Source organism: Fonsecaea multimorphosa, assembly GCF_000836435.1.
Source record: "Fonsecaea multimorphosa CBS 102226 unplaced genomic scaffold supercont1.24, whole genome shotgun sequence".
NCBI classification, from domain to species: domain Eukaryota; kingdom Fungi; phylum Ascomycota; class Eurotiomycetes; order Chaetothyriales; family Herpotrichiellaceae; genus Fonsecaea; species Fonsecaea multimorphosa.
The window spans coordinates 46,301-59,009 of record NW_015971658.1 but is presented as its reverse complement, the minus strand read 5'-3'; the positions used below and the strand labels follow the sequence as shown (position 1 = coordinate 59,009).

The following is a 12,709-nucleotide window of genomic DNA, read 5'->3' as shown; positions in this document are numbered from 1 at the left end:
CAATATGCTAACCAAAAGGTATGCTAACCAAGAGGTTCTCCTTTTCGAACAGGGAGTGTCGAGATAATGTTGCAGGGCGCTATCTCGTGCAGCAAAGTTTTGGAGGACAGGTGAGCCCTTTTGGGCATTTGATCATTGAATCAGCTTGGCAGCACATCAGCCCGTGATCAATAACTGGACCACTTCACGGGCAATGCTGAAATCAAGGCGGGTTGATTGGTTAGATGCATATCAGTCGAAAGTATAATATACCAAGGGAGGGATTTCAATACCTTTGGTGGATCTTGGTGGCTGTCGGCGGCTGGTATACCCCCAAAATGGCATAGCTCCTCTTCCCAATCGGGTCATATAATGATGCTCGAAGGTATTGGTGCTCCGAAAAGTACATATACGACAGAGCTGGTGCCTTCTATCCAGATCAGTCTGTGCTCCCAAAAATTCTTCTCTGGTCTCTCTTCAACTTATACTGACCTCGGGGCAAGGAGACACACCACGACAGACGATATGGCTCCTGGAATTCTTGAATACCCGGCAGCAGATCTGTTGGCAACACAGTCTGTGGAGTCAATCACCAAAAAATCATACTTTCAGAAGTTCGATCCTGTGAAACATCTTGCGTATGTGCCACCAAAAAAGATCCATACTTTGGAAGATCTTTGCCTTCCCCCTTCGCCAATTTCGCCAATTGCTTCGACCGATCCATTCCCCCTGCTGTCTGAAGAGGCTCTTCTCGAGCATCGCCGGGAGCTGCTGTCCGATGAGGTCCTCAACAACTGCATGTATAGCACGAGAGAGCAGTCGGTGCAACTCCGCGGGATGGCCCCCAGATATGCCCCTTTCATTCATCAGTTCTGGACCTCCCCAGAAGTTCTCAAGATAGTCAGTGAGCTCGCAGGAGTCGACTTGGTACCTGTCATGGACTTTGAAATTTGCCACACAAACGTCCAATTGGGGCCGGATGGTCTGTCAGGAGTCAGAAACATTCCCATTATCCCTCCCGGGGCTCCCGAGCAAGACACGAGGTCAGCGGTTCACGCAGAGCCCCGAGAGAGTCCAGTGGTCACCAAAAAATCCATCGTCCCTTGGCATCGCGACTCATATCCTTTTGTCTGTGTTGTTATGTTGTCCGACGCAAGGCATATGGAAGGGGGGGAGACCGAGATCCAAAGAGGTGATGGTAGGACAATCAAAGTCCGATCTCCACAGATGGTGAGTTGGTTGCCAAGCCCCCGGTAAGATTTGAGATGTTGGCCACTGACAGAGGTAACCACGTCAGGGCGGCGCGATGGTCCTTCAAGGCAGACACGTGTCTCACATAGCTAGACCGGTCGACAACATGCCCGAGAGAATTACCATTGTGGCATCTTTTCGGCCACGGTACTCTGTGCTGCTGGACGACTCTTCACTGATGAATGTTCGAAACAAGTCTCGACTGTCGGAGATGTATTACCAATGGACCAGCTACCGCCTGCATTTGCTCGCTGAAAGATTCCGGCTCGAAGCCGAGAAGCTTGATGCTGCATATCGCAAAGCAGTTGAGGACACCGACCAAGGCAGGCCAGGAGATTGTAAGGTAGACGTGGTCGACGTGGAGAACCTGGAAAAATGGATGGAAAAGCAAATGAGATACATGAGACGAACCATGTTCGAGATGAGACCGGTCACTGAGGATGACAACATCACTAAGAATGAGATAGAGGAAGTTTAGTTGTAGATAGGTAGACCGGGCAGCACGACAACCTTTGATTCTCGTTCGCGGCTTCCAGGAGACTTGCCTTGATATAAACCTCCTCATCCGCAGCCTAGTGCTCCGCAACCCTGCACTGTCGAGCCCGACTTTCAAAAGTTGCTTTTCAGCAGACTGTACCCACAAAGCATCTGAGGTCTGATTGCTCTGATAGTATCAGCGTGTTACTGCAGCGGATGTGGAGGAATCTCGGAGCTTGTTGTCCTCTGACGTAGTCCAAGCCTTGGGATCTTGGCACCACCATTTTCGTCTTTCTTTCTCTCCTGAGAGGCAATGTTGATTGTCACCTCTTAAACCTTGTCTTCACTTCAGTCACTCATTCTGGTGCCACATCATTCACAACGAACAAGAAGGAAGAGCCAGTGACAGCGTCCAGTCAACAATAGTGACAATAGGGCTTCCTGTCTTCAAAGTTGGAGAAATTGCAGAATCTTTTCTCTTCTTCGATTCCATCTCGGACCTGGATTCCTCGACCTCGAAGTGCTCATCACTGTTCGGTGTTGCTGGGGTTTCCAGGTACCTACCAGATCTCCCCCTCCATTCTCAGTGGCATACTCGAGAAAAGAAGACCTTTTTCGCTCTTGCCGTCTCTGCAGCTTGTGGTAGAGCCTGATGAAGGAGAAGGTTGTTTCTTCAAGAACCAAGGTGAGCCCAACTGCGTGTCAAAGGTGAGATTTGGGTAAGAAGAGAAAACCTCCACGTCGTGATGCGAAGGGCCAAAGTCACATGGGCGAGTGAGTGACTGGGGGACCTCCCCGTTGACACTTGAGTTGGCCCCACTCCTGTTGACTTCACCCTCCGAAAATATTCATATATATTTTTGTTTCTCGGAATTTGATCTCGAGGCCAAGGATGACATCAGTAGGGTGAAAGGACCCCCCGATCTGACTCTGAGCCACCAAAGTTCCACACTCAGTGAACGCACGAAGTACTAAGGATGTAAAACATCCTTGGGGACGGGCTACCATACATAAAATGCATGGTACAACGGCTTCGGCTCCTGAATGTGCAACAATGGTTGCGAGGAGATACAGATTGGCCGCTCCCGGTAATCTGGCGTGGTTGGAGGCCCGAATTTTTTGATTCTTTTTGTATTCTTTTTTGATCTAGGTTGGCGGAGGAAGGAGTTCAGACACTTTACTACCTGTGTGTTTTTTTCTCACCGCACAAAATATTTTCGAGGGCGACGTGAATGTGCGGTTGTGTGCGCACTCTTTTGAGGTTGTACCGCACCTCCTCCACCAGGGGAGCTCACATATTCATCACATGCTCATCATCACCAACTGTCCACGTTCTCCGGGTTGGTGGCTCAAGCCGCGAATAAGCTACAGGTAGTGGATCAGGTCATTATTATGTCTTGATCATGATGGCGATCGTCAGCAACCTTTCCCACACGGTATCCGTTGAAAACCCTCGCGTCCAGCTACTTCCTTGTTGACACGAACTTCTAAATCTCTTACACCTATGGGAAATCGCTGCCTAGGGACGAAGTACCCGTCAGTCACTTTCCGCCGCCCTCCCATAGCCAATTTCCAACGGCAGTTCGGAGCTGGACCGGTTTGGTCTATCCGCACTTCATCTCTTGCTTGCTGACTCGTATATTGGACACACATCAATGATGAAAAACCACCATTTATCTCGTCGCTACCCGTTGCCTTCACGGCTACACATGATTACAGGCAGTGAGCATAGCTATCAAGGTGCGGAAGAAGAACTCAGCTTTCCAATGGTTCGTGGCTGCTGTCAAAACAACTGCCAATGGTGAATTCGAGGATATGGTGGATTTGCAACTATTGTGGAGCTTTTTGGCAGTGTTCGGGAATTGCTGCCCTTGATCGGTCTGTGCTTGCCATGAGGATTCGATACCTTTTCCATCATGGTCGCGGGAAAGCCAATCGCGTTGCATTTCTTGACATGAGGAAATTACTGGGGCAGCATTCACAGCTGGACAAGTCCAATTCTGCTGCGACATTCGATGCAATGGTTTCCATCGAGTTGAGTAAAACATACAGTGCGACCTCAATACATGGCTTTCTCGGGACAGAAATTCGAGCGCTTCATGTGAAGGCAAAGGCAAATACAGAGATTTGAGACCTTGCCAACAATGTTGGTTGTGCTTTTCTTCTCCCTTTGGTTCGAGCTCAGCAGACGTCTTAGACGGTACCCACCGAGTACTCGGTACATGCTCCGTGATAAGGCGACAGCAAAGCCCCTGAGCTGCACGCAGCGCCAAGAAATTTCTAGAAGGCGTGGCGTATTTCCAATCGGTCACGTGCTTCTGCCACTTGTTTATCACGTGAGGGTACTTTTCATTCAGCGCGTCCTTAATTTCTGAGGCACCTACAGCACGTTTTCATCTCTGCCATACTTCTCGACGCCACATAAACTTCAGCGCATACTGACATTTCACTCACAATTGAGGATATCGCAAGAAAAACATAAGCAACCCCATCAATATTAGCCATGGCAAACTACCTCGCGTCCATCTTTGGTACAGAACAAGACAAAGTAGGTTCCCCGAACAAGTCTCTAGTTGCAAAGAAGGAACAAGGACTAACAATACCTTACAACAGGTCAACTGCTCATTCTACTACAAAATAGGAGCTTGTAGACACGGCGACCGCTGCTCGCGCAAGCATGTCAAGCCATCATACTCACAGACCATCCTCCTCCCCAATCTCTACCAGAACCCTGCCTACGACCCGAAAAACAAGATGAACGCCTCCCAACTCCAGAACCACTTTGACGCCTTCTACGAAGATTTTTGGTGCGAGATGTGCAAGTACGGCGAGGTCGAGGAGGTCGTTGTCTGCGACAACAACAACGACCACCTGATCGGCAATGTCTACGCGCGCTTCAAGTATGAAGACTCGGCGCAGGCGGCCTGCGACGCGCTCAACAGCAGATGGTATGCGGCACGTCCGATCTACTGCGAGCTATCACCTGTCACGGATTTCCGGGAAGCTTGTTGTCGGTTGAACTCCGGCGAAGGGTGCGTCAGGGGTGGATTTTGCAATTTCATCCACAGAAAAGAGCCGAGCCCGGAGTTGGAAAGGGAATTGGAGCTGAGCACCAAGAAGTGGCTGAAGATGAGGGGTCGCGACGAGAGGAGTGTGACGAGGAGTCCGAGCCCGGAACCGACGAGGAAGAGATACTGAGAAGCTCGAGCGAAATATGATCGACCTTTCTGGCCATACCGCTTGATCGCCGCATGTCACATCTCCAGTAACCTCGTGGAGGCAATTGAGACACGGAGATGGAGTGGATCATTTTCTGCGATCACTGCCTCAACAAAGGCCACGTCTGTGCTTACCTCTACGTTGTGAAAGAAACACTCGAAGACAGGCACTTTGGATCGGGGACACCGCATCAGCAAGACGTTTGCAAATTCCGATCAGACCAACAACAAAACATGGTCGTGACCCGACAACCTATCCGAAGAAGCACACGTCCGTTCCTGATGCGCCCTTCCATGGACGAATCGATTCTCATATCATCCACTGGCAACGGTTCACCACCTGGCAGCCAGAACCTCATGTTCTCGGATCAAAGTCCTCCTCGCCGTATGCGGCAGGTCTGAGCACAGACCACACAAACCATGGCCGGAGCCCAGCATTACATGCACAGCACTCGAACCCCTCACAAGAACATCTCCTCACGCTCTCCGATCTAGTATGTCAGAGTATGAGGGCGAAAGAACAGAAAACACCGTGTGTGCCTCTACCGACACAGGACGGGCTAGTGAGTGATCGACCACCCCGTTCGACCGCTCCAGCAAGAAAACACCCTCTGTCAGTGCAGAGCCGAATCAACAACCCCAATCTACTGTAACCTTGCAGTGACTGGGGGGCCTGACAACCGTCGCAACGAACGAGTACTATTCGTGAGTCGTTTATTCGACCATGGGCCCTGTGTGTGCAGGACGTGTGCCGTGCGGGATGAGATGAGCTGGGAGGACCTCGAGATGAAAAGCATGCATGGACCGCCCACAGCAGGTGTGCAGGGGTCGTTTCTTCGTATGGATTGCAAGTTGATATCAGCATGGATCACACAAGTAGGTAGTTCCAGAGCATGGACCGCACGAATGGTGCAAGAATTGCTAGAGAATGCGGGAGAATTTTATCTTTAACGTCTGGATTTCTGGGGTTTCGCTCTTCCTAGTCTGGGCCTCCACGGCTTCCTCGTAATCTCGACAGTGGTATTTCGACTTTTAGAGGCTTCGGTCATAATCAGTCTACTCATCGCCCGGCTCATGGATGTGTACTCTTCTGCTAATAATCTTTCTAGCAATTGCTCTATGGGACGTAGCTTACAACGGCGAGGGCAACCTGCCCGTTCGCCGGTAACGGGATATCCATATTCTTCGTTAAGTCGTGATGATCCGTGCTGTACTGCTCCTTTCGCCAACTCTTACTGTTCCTAACCCATGTTGTCCACATGTATCGAATCCAGCCGTGTCGCCATAGTGCTCGGCCCTGGTCTTCGAGCATCCAGGCTGGTCCTCCCAACCCCGCTTCCGAATGGTGAATACAACCGAACTGAGCATACAGCCTTCTCTAAAGCCCCAGACTTCAAGCGGCCGGTCTCTGCCGTTAGTCAGAGGTTCAGCCTCATTCCGGAGTAGATGTGAGATAGATAGTAGCCGGTAATATCCTCGAGCTCGGAGGCATTGCTGGTAATCTAGATCTTTCTGTGTCGTGACGGTTTGGCTTTTCCGACATTTGTCGTTCCTGATGAGAGAACGATGATCGGTATTGGTCTCACGGCGACTTGTCCTTAAACGGCCCAACTTTTGCAAACCACAGCAGCACAAGGACGATGGCCACAATGACAGCTACAAAGCCGAGGGCGATGATGCAGCCTATGATTCGGGTCCGACGTTGTTTCCTCCGGTTCCGCTCAAGCCATGTCTCCCTGTGAACGATAATTAGTCCGTCTGCGTTCCCACAACCATGTCTCACCGCGATCAACCTACGTATGTCTCAAGGGTGCCGTTGAAGACGCAGTTGACATTGACCTGGTGTCCGAAATGTTTGCCTTCTCTTCATCCAAATGTACAGCCATTGAAAACCGCCGCCAGAATGCCGGATCTCGAACACCTGCTGCCATGGTTGACGATTGAGGATTGACGATTTAGCGACAGACCCTCGTGTAGTATACCAGGGCTTTTGTTTGAACTTGCGCTCGTGCAAGGGTTCGAGAAGACTCGGATGTCGGAGAGCTGGCGGTGCAGAGATTGAAGGATAGCTGCAGAACGTTTCGAGATAGAGCGACACAAACCAAAAGAGGGCACAAAAGGTGGTACAAATGAGTGGTCGATACTGAGGCACGAAGGAATGAAGTGCCACAGATCTGGAAAGACGACGAAACTATGAAAGACGCTCAAGGAAACGCGCAGTTGGTGCAGGAGCAAGCCTTGATCACATCCTCGAGAAGCAAGAAGGATTCAACAACAAGAGCTGGGAAGGAACAAGCTTGCACGGAGTATAGCAGATAGAGCTGACAGCACCAACCAGAACTTGGTCCGCACCCAGCGAGCCAGGTCCAGGTCTTCGATGCATTTTCCCGGTTCAAGGACCCGTGAGGTTCCACAAACGAATTTGCCTTTTTAATAAAGCATCGCTGTTTGTTGTTTGCCCTCGTTCACCTTTTTTTCTCCCCTTCCAACAGCCTCGCACAGATTGATCACCCAAGACCCCGGTCGTGTCGCGTGGCCATGTGGCAATCGCCTATGGATGGCCAGCCTTTCCCTGGGCAGAAAACGGCTGGCGTCGCGTTAGAGGAGCTCGGGTGCGCCAATCACGGTGATGGAGCGCCAGAAGATACCCAGAAGCACCAATTTCGTGCCCAGATCAAGAAAGCCACTTGTTCCAGGAAGGTGATCACACGGAGGGGCACACGATCGCGCTATTGATTGGGCTAACGGGGGTGGCAGCTGAGGGAGGAGAAACCGCAATGGTTTGGGAGAAATGAAGGAATGGTGAGGGATGGTGGAGAAAGTGGGAGATTAAAAGGAAGTTGAACGTCGGTCCTTGGAACTGCCGACGCCTCAATCATGCCTGCGAAACACCCTCGACACGTACCTACGCAGCGTACGCCAGACGCGCCAACGTCGTCATCGTTATCAGTCAGGGATGATAGGTGGCAGTCTGCAAACAGCCCGTTGCCTACTTCAAAGTCTTATTGTGCCAGCTAACGAACTCAATGCCGGTCCAAAAGCACCGCGGCTCCAGGTGAAATCATAGATGATGCTGCAGAAGTCGTCAACGTTGGCGATACCAGCCGCGTGAATGCACTCCGCAAGCCGAGAAACGAATTGGGTGCGCAGATCGTCAAACAGAGTCGCTGAGCAGGCGGCCACGGTGAGGATCCAGAGAAGAAACACGTTATTGGACCTTTCCCATCGGGGGAGCAGGCCTTCTGTTCCCATCATCAACTGCAACTTGGTTCCATAAAGCATCCCGGCGCCAGGTTCAAAGTCAAACTTGGCTCGAATCTCACACAGATACAAAATACTGGCGAGTCGAAAGCACTCCCGTTGACGTAGCTGGATTTCATCTCGCAACGTGCCATGGGCGATGGAGAGGCAGTCGTGCAAAATGGGAGAAACGTGGAAGACTGCAAATGGACTATCGTGCCACAGATCTCGCCTCGTGCACTCCTCGTCCATGATGTGGTTCAGTCGCCTCAACTGTTGACAGATGTGCCGGACCGCTTCGCTTTGTTCGAGCGTGTCGAAATTCTCTCCATGCGAGAGTAGGCTTACGTCAGTCATGTCAAGGTCGAGTCTACTTCTTCTAGCGAGGAGACGGTATGGTGGACGGTACCGTGGCGCGGCATCCTGAAGAAAACGTCCATTGGTTTCTATCCTAGATGCTATTGGCCTGGGGCACAAGGGTCAGTGTGGAGGGAAGCATACCAGAACATCGACAGCCTAAGGCCGGCGGTAGAATCCAAAGTTTGTTCTCCGCCGCGATGGTGGAGGATCTTTGCAAGACCATCCATATGCACTTGAAAGATTTGGGTCTGCTTGATCAAGTTCTGCCAGTTCATTAGATTCTCTCCCCAAGAGCGAAGCTACCGAAGTACAGACGTACCGCGTATGCAGCAGCGGCCAAAACGGTAGTGATCACTTCATCACTCGTGCCCGTGGCCAGATTGTTCAATCTCTGCTGCAGCGACCGTGTCGTAATCAATGCGTATCTCGCGTCTTCCCCCGAGTCATCCTCAGTTCGGCACCAGTGGACCAGATGCCACGCGGACGCAGACAACATCTGTGAGACGGCGATTGTTTCTCGAACAAGATCGATGAATCCAATGTCGATGAGGGTGCGGAATTTGGCACATGTTCCGTCGTACACTACATAACATTGGCTTCTTCTTTAGAAAAAAAAAACATAACAAAATTGAAACAGGCCAAAGTGTAGATCACGGACAATGCATGCCATCCTGGGGTGACACTTACCATGGTCCCAGAGACGATGTGCCCTCGAACCAGCCTCGATGCCGAACGATTGAAACGGATCCGACCGGTTCGCGGCCAGCAGGCTCACCGGGCTGATAGCGACAGCACCTGTAGACTGGCCGGCCGTGGTCGCCGTGCTCGATGTAATACCACCACTAGTATTCTGTGCCGCTGTCGAATCGTCTTTCGACAACAGGGGACTCACATCCACTTCCCAGGTCGTCTGGCGCTGTCGTCGTTGCAGGTGGTGAGGGCCCTGGCGGCGTCGATAGTTGGCCTGCGCATGGCTGTGGACGAGCCTTCGAGTCTCGGCGCTCGGTCGGGTCTCTCGTCCTGGACTCACTGCGATGAATTGGTACTGTTGTTGTTGTTCTTGTTGCTCAGCACCAGCCTGGGAGGCCACCGGGTCTTTGTCTTGTGGTGACGGCCCTTGCGCCATGTGTTGTTCACGAGATCGTAGGAGATGGCGAGATGGTGAGATGTTTCCCTTTTGCATACCTAGGTAGGTAGGTAGGTATTCAACAGTGGCTCCCAATCAAGCGACCCTGATCTGGGTACCTGCAGTGATCACCACCGCTAATGATGAAATGGTTGTGGGTCAGCGTGGATATTGTGTGATAGAACCAAGTAATCTTTGGGTTCGCGGGTGAATATTTATGGTAGCGATTTGGGGTTGTGGTGGTGGTCCGCCTTATGTACTACAACGACTCCGAGGAAATAATACTCTCCACCTACTCGCCATATCTGTGTTTCCAAGATGATTGTAAGCAACCCGCTCGAACCATTTCGTCACGCCCCGTTTCTCACCGAGACTGCAGAAATACAACGGTGTAGGGGTCGCAATACTCAACGGCTTTACACAATGGAACCTCTTTCGACATGCCACATAACCTCTCTTGCCTCTCAGACCGAGTGCTTCTGTTATCAGCTGTCTCTTTCCCCTCCTGAGATCTACGCCTGGTCGAAATCAAAGGTTGAGAGTAAAATATTGCTTGCAATGGCCGCATAGTCATGGACAACAAGACCTAATCTTGAAAAGCTAATCTGCGCGTCAAGCATGAGTCCTCTAATGTATCAAACCCCAGCAGTAAAAGCTCCATTGGGATTACCAACTCTCAAGGTACGAGTATCCACCATTCACAGCCACTTCACCACAGCCGTGGCAGGTTGCTTCCTTACTTCTTCTTCTTGGGTGGCGGGTTGGTCTCAATTCCCTTGTACGACACAGACCCAGGCAACTTTGCCCACGGAGCAAAGACATTCTTGACGCTCTTGTTGTCCAACACCGGTTTCAGCTCGGGGAAATGTCTGATGAGGACATCTTTCATACCCGTGTTCTGCACCCAATTCAGGCCTTCCTTTGTGTACGTTGCGGCGTTCCACTGGCCCGCGATAAAGCGGTCGCTCTTCAGCCGGCGCGACGCCATGAGGATGAAGATGCGGAACGCCGTGTCGCTGAACCCGAACCCAGCCGGCAAAGGCTCGCTGTGTGACCCAATCAGCGTGTCCACCAGCTCGATATCGCCGCCGTACGCGTCTGAGAGCGCTGCAGCCAATTCTTTGTCGCCGCCCGTCAACTCCTCAAAGGTTTTGGCCGGTGGCATGCGCAGCAGCCGTCGGAATTGGTTGTATCGTGGCACCCCACGCTCGCGGTCTCGAAGGATGTCCACGGTCCCCATATCTCGATGTAGCCCGTCGGGGGTGGTCAGATTGCGGAGGAAGTCTGGGTAGTTGGAGTTGGTGATGGCGCCGGGGTAGTTGATGCCAAAGGAGTAGAAAGCGTCAGCAAAGGTGATATCACCGTCGAGCGGTTTCTGAGCGTTAGTGAAGAGCATGTCCTCAACCTGCTTGTGGAGCTTAAGTTCGCCGTCATGCGCGTCGAAGAAGGCAATGGAGTCCGGGATGAGAGAGTGCATACGGTAAACTGAGACAAACTCCTCGGTGAGGGAATACGGCACGCCAAATTGGTCAACTCCTGAGCCTGGAATGCCGCTGATGACTTCACTTGTCTTGGAGATACGACCCAACAACTTTGTCAAGGACTCGCCGACAAGCCCCCACCAATTCGCGTTCATGCCGATCTTGAGCGTCGGGTGGGCGAGAATGGCTGGGGTCCATTCCACTGTGTGGATCTTGGCCATCAGCGCACAGTTGACAAGCCGAGCCTTGTCGAAGATCTGATCGCCCTTCCAATCAGGGTAGTTTCGCCGCAACATGTCGCAGATCGAGTTGTGTTCCAATGCGAAAAGAGTGTGCAACATCTCCATGCCAATCCACCAGTTGTTGTTGAACCCCGTCAGCGGGTTGCCCTGGGCATCACGCGGCAGGAACTGTGCGTGGTATTCCTTGGTGAGCAACAGCTTCCCATCGCTATGCATGTTTCGGAGTGTCTGCGTCACGCTCTCATCGGAGCCGTAGATTTGCGAGCTGTCCCACCATGCCGTATTGACGTTCTTGTAGCCGGGGCACTTGCGGTCAGTCTCGCTGAGGATCTCATCCGGCTCCGTCTGGGGCAGTTCCATTTTGCCATACGGCCACTTGTCTCCATGAGGCAAAGGGATGTCGTAGTTCTTGTCGCTCTGGACGGGCGTTTGTTAGCATTGCGTTTCTCCGTGGAAAGGTTGTTCACGACTTCGTCAACCGGGCTTTTATCACTTACATCCTGATGGAAGAACCAGTCATGGGTTTGGAATTGAATCCAGGCTGCGGCAAGGAGGTTCAGGGTTGTGGCTGGAATGAAGGATTTTCGTGCCATGAAGCGGTCGCTTAACTAGGATGATGCAAAAGAGACTTGTCAGCAGGGTTCCCTTTGTCGAGACGGTAGGTACATATGCCGTCAATGCCGATTTGAGGAAACTCACCATTCTTGGATTTGGATTCCACAGATCCTCCTCGTATGGCTTGGGGCAAAAGGCTCGTGGGAAATTGCGTCCCAAACGCATCCCAGTACATCCCATGAGTGGCATCTCGGTAGAGTTGAACTTGCCATCCGAGTTGCGGGCAGTTTCGAATCGTTTGTCGGTCATGGGCACGGTGGACTGGGTACCTTGGGCAGCTCCGGAAGGATAGACATCATACAAGTTGTACTGGCGAAGTTCGACGCGTAAGGCCTCCAAGTTGATGGCGCCGACCAAGCTGGGGAGCTTGTGCCATGGGATGAACTTGTTGACGATATGGAAGAAACCCACCAGCAAACGATCACCAAAGCTGGGCTTGTAGCTGGGTCTCACGGCTTCGTCCATGCTGGCAGTGGCGGCTGAGAATATTCGAGGCAGAAGGATGAACAAAGAGTGTGCATGGGGAGGAAGACTGTAGGAGGTTGTAGGTTGTAGGTGCGTCTTAAGACGCTGGGATGGAAGTTCAGGTTGGGAGCGACGCTGCGCAAGCCATGAACCTCAGCTGCTCCTACCCGCATGCGCAGGTCAAGCGTGTCACACAGAAGACCAGCCAACGCTCTTTCCGCCATCGTCCTGGACGCCTTTTTGGTAGAGACTGGC

At 51.9% G+C, this 12,709-nt stretch overlaps 5 protein-coding genes across 5 annotated transcripts; 2 read left to right on the top strand and 3 right to left on the bottom strand.

Moving 5' to 3' along the window:
* Positions 1-504: 504 nt before the first annotated feature.
* Positions 505-1,708, top strand: Z520_09417 (uncharacterized protein; the record flags this gene model as incomplete). Its single annotated transcript, XM_016779911.1, has 2 exons — positions 505-1,209; positions 1,277-1,708. 2 exons carry the CDS (start codon positions 505-507, stop codon positions 1,706-1,708), a joined length of 1,137 nt encoding a protein of 378 aa, XP_016628850.1.
* Positions 1,709-4,210: 2,502 nt separating this feature from the next.
* On the top strand, positions 4,211-4,905 carry Z520_09416 (uncharacterized protein; the record flags this gene model as incomplete). Its single annotated transcript, XM_016779910.1, has 2 exons — positions 4,211-4,255; positions 4,321-4,905. The coding sequence occupies 2 exons, from the start codon at positions 4,211-4,213 to the stop codon at positions 4,903-4,905; spliced, it is 630 nt and encodes a 209-aa protein (XP_016628849.1).
* A 1,602-nt stretch (positions 4,906-6,507) lies between these two features.
* Positions 6,508-6,856, bottom strand: Z520_09415 (uncharacterized protein; the record flags this gene model as incomplete). The annotated part of the gene is made up of 2 exons (XM_016779909.1): positions 6,508-6,661; positions 6,723-6,856. The coding sequence occupies 2 exons, from the start codon at positions 6,854-6,856 to the stop codon at positions 6,508-6,510; spliced, it is 288 nt and encodes a 95-aa protein (XP_016628848.1).
* A 1,063-nt stretch (positions 6,857-7,919) lies between these two features.
* Z520_09414 (uncharacterized protein) lies at positions 7,920-9,651 on the bottom strand (the record flags this gene model as incomplete). Its single annotated transcript, XM_016779908.1, has 4 exons — positions 7,920-8,616; positions 8,667-8,788; positions 8,845-9,107; positions 9,213-9,651. 4 exons carry the CDS (start codon positions 9,649-9,651, stop codon positions 7,920-7,922), a joined length of 1,521 nt encoding a protein of 506 aa, XP_016628847.1.
* A 736-nt stretch (positions 9,652-10,387) lies between these two features.
* On the bottom strand, positions 10,388-12,454 carry Z520_09413 (uncharacterized protein; the record flags this gene model as incomplete). Its single annotated transcript, XM_016779907.1, has 3 exons — positions 10,388-11,791; positions 11,872-11,982; positions 12,074-12,454. The coding sequence occupies 3 exons, from the start codon at positions 12,452-12,454 to the stop codon at positions 10,388-10,390; spliced, it is 1,896 nt and encodes a 631-aa protein (XP_016628846.1).
* Positions 12,455-12,709: the final 255 nt, after the last annotated feature.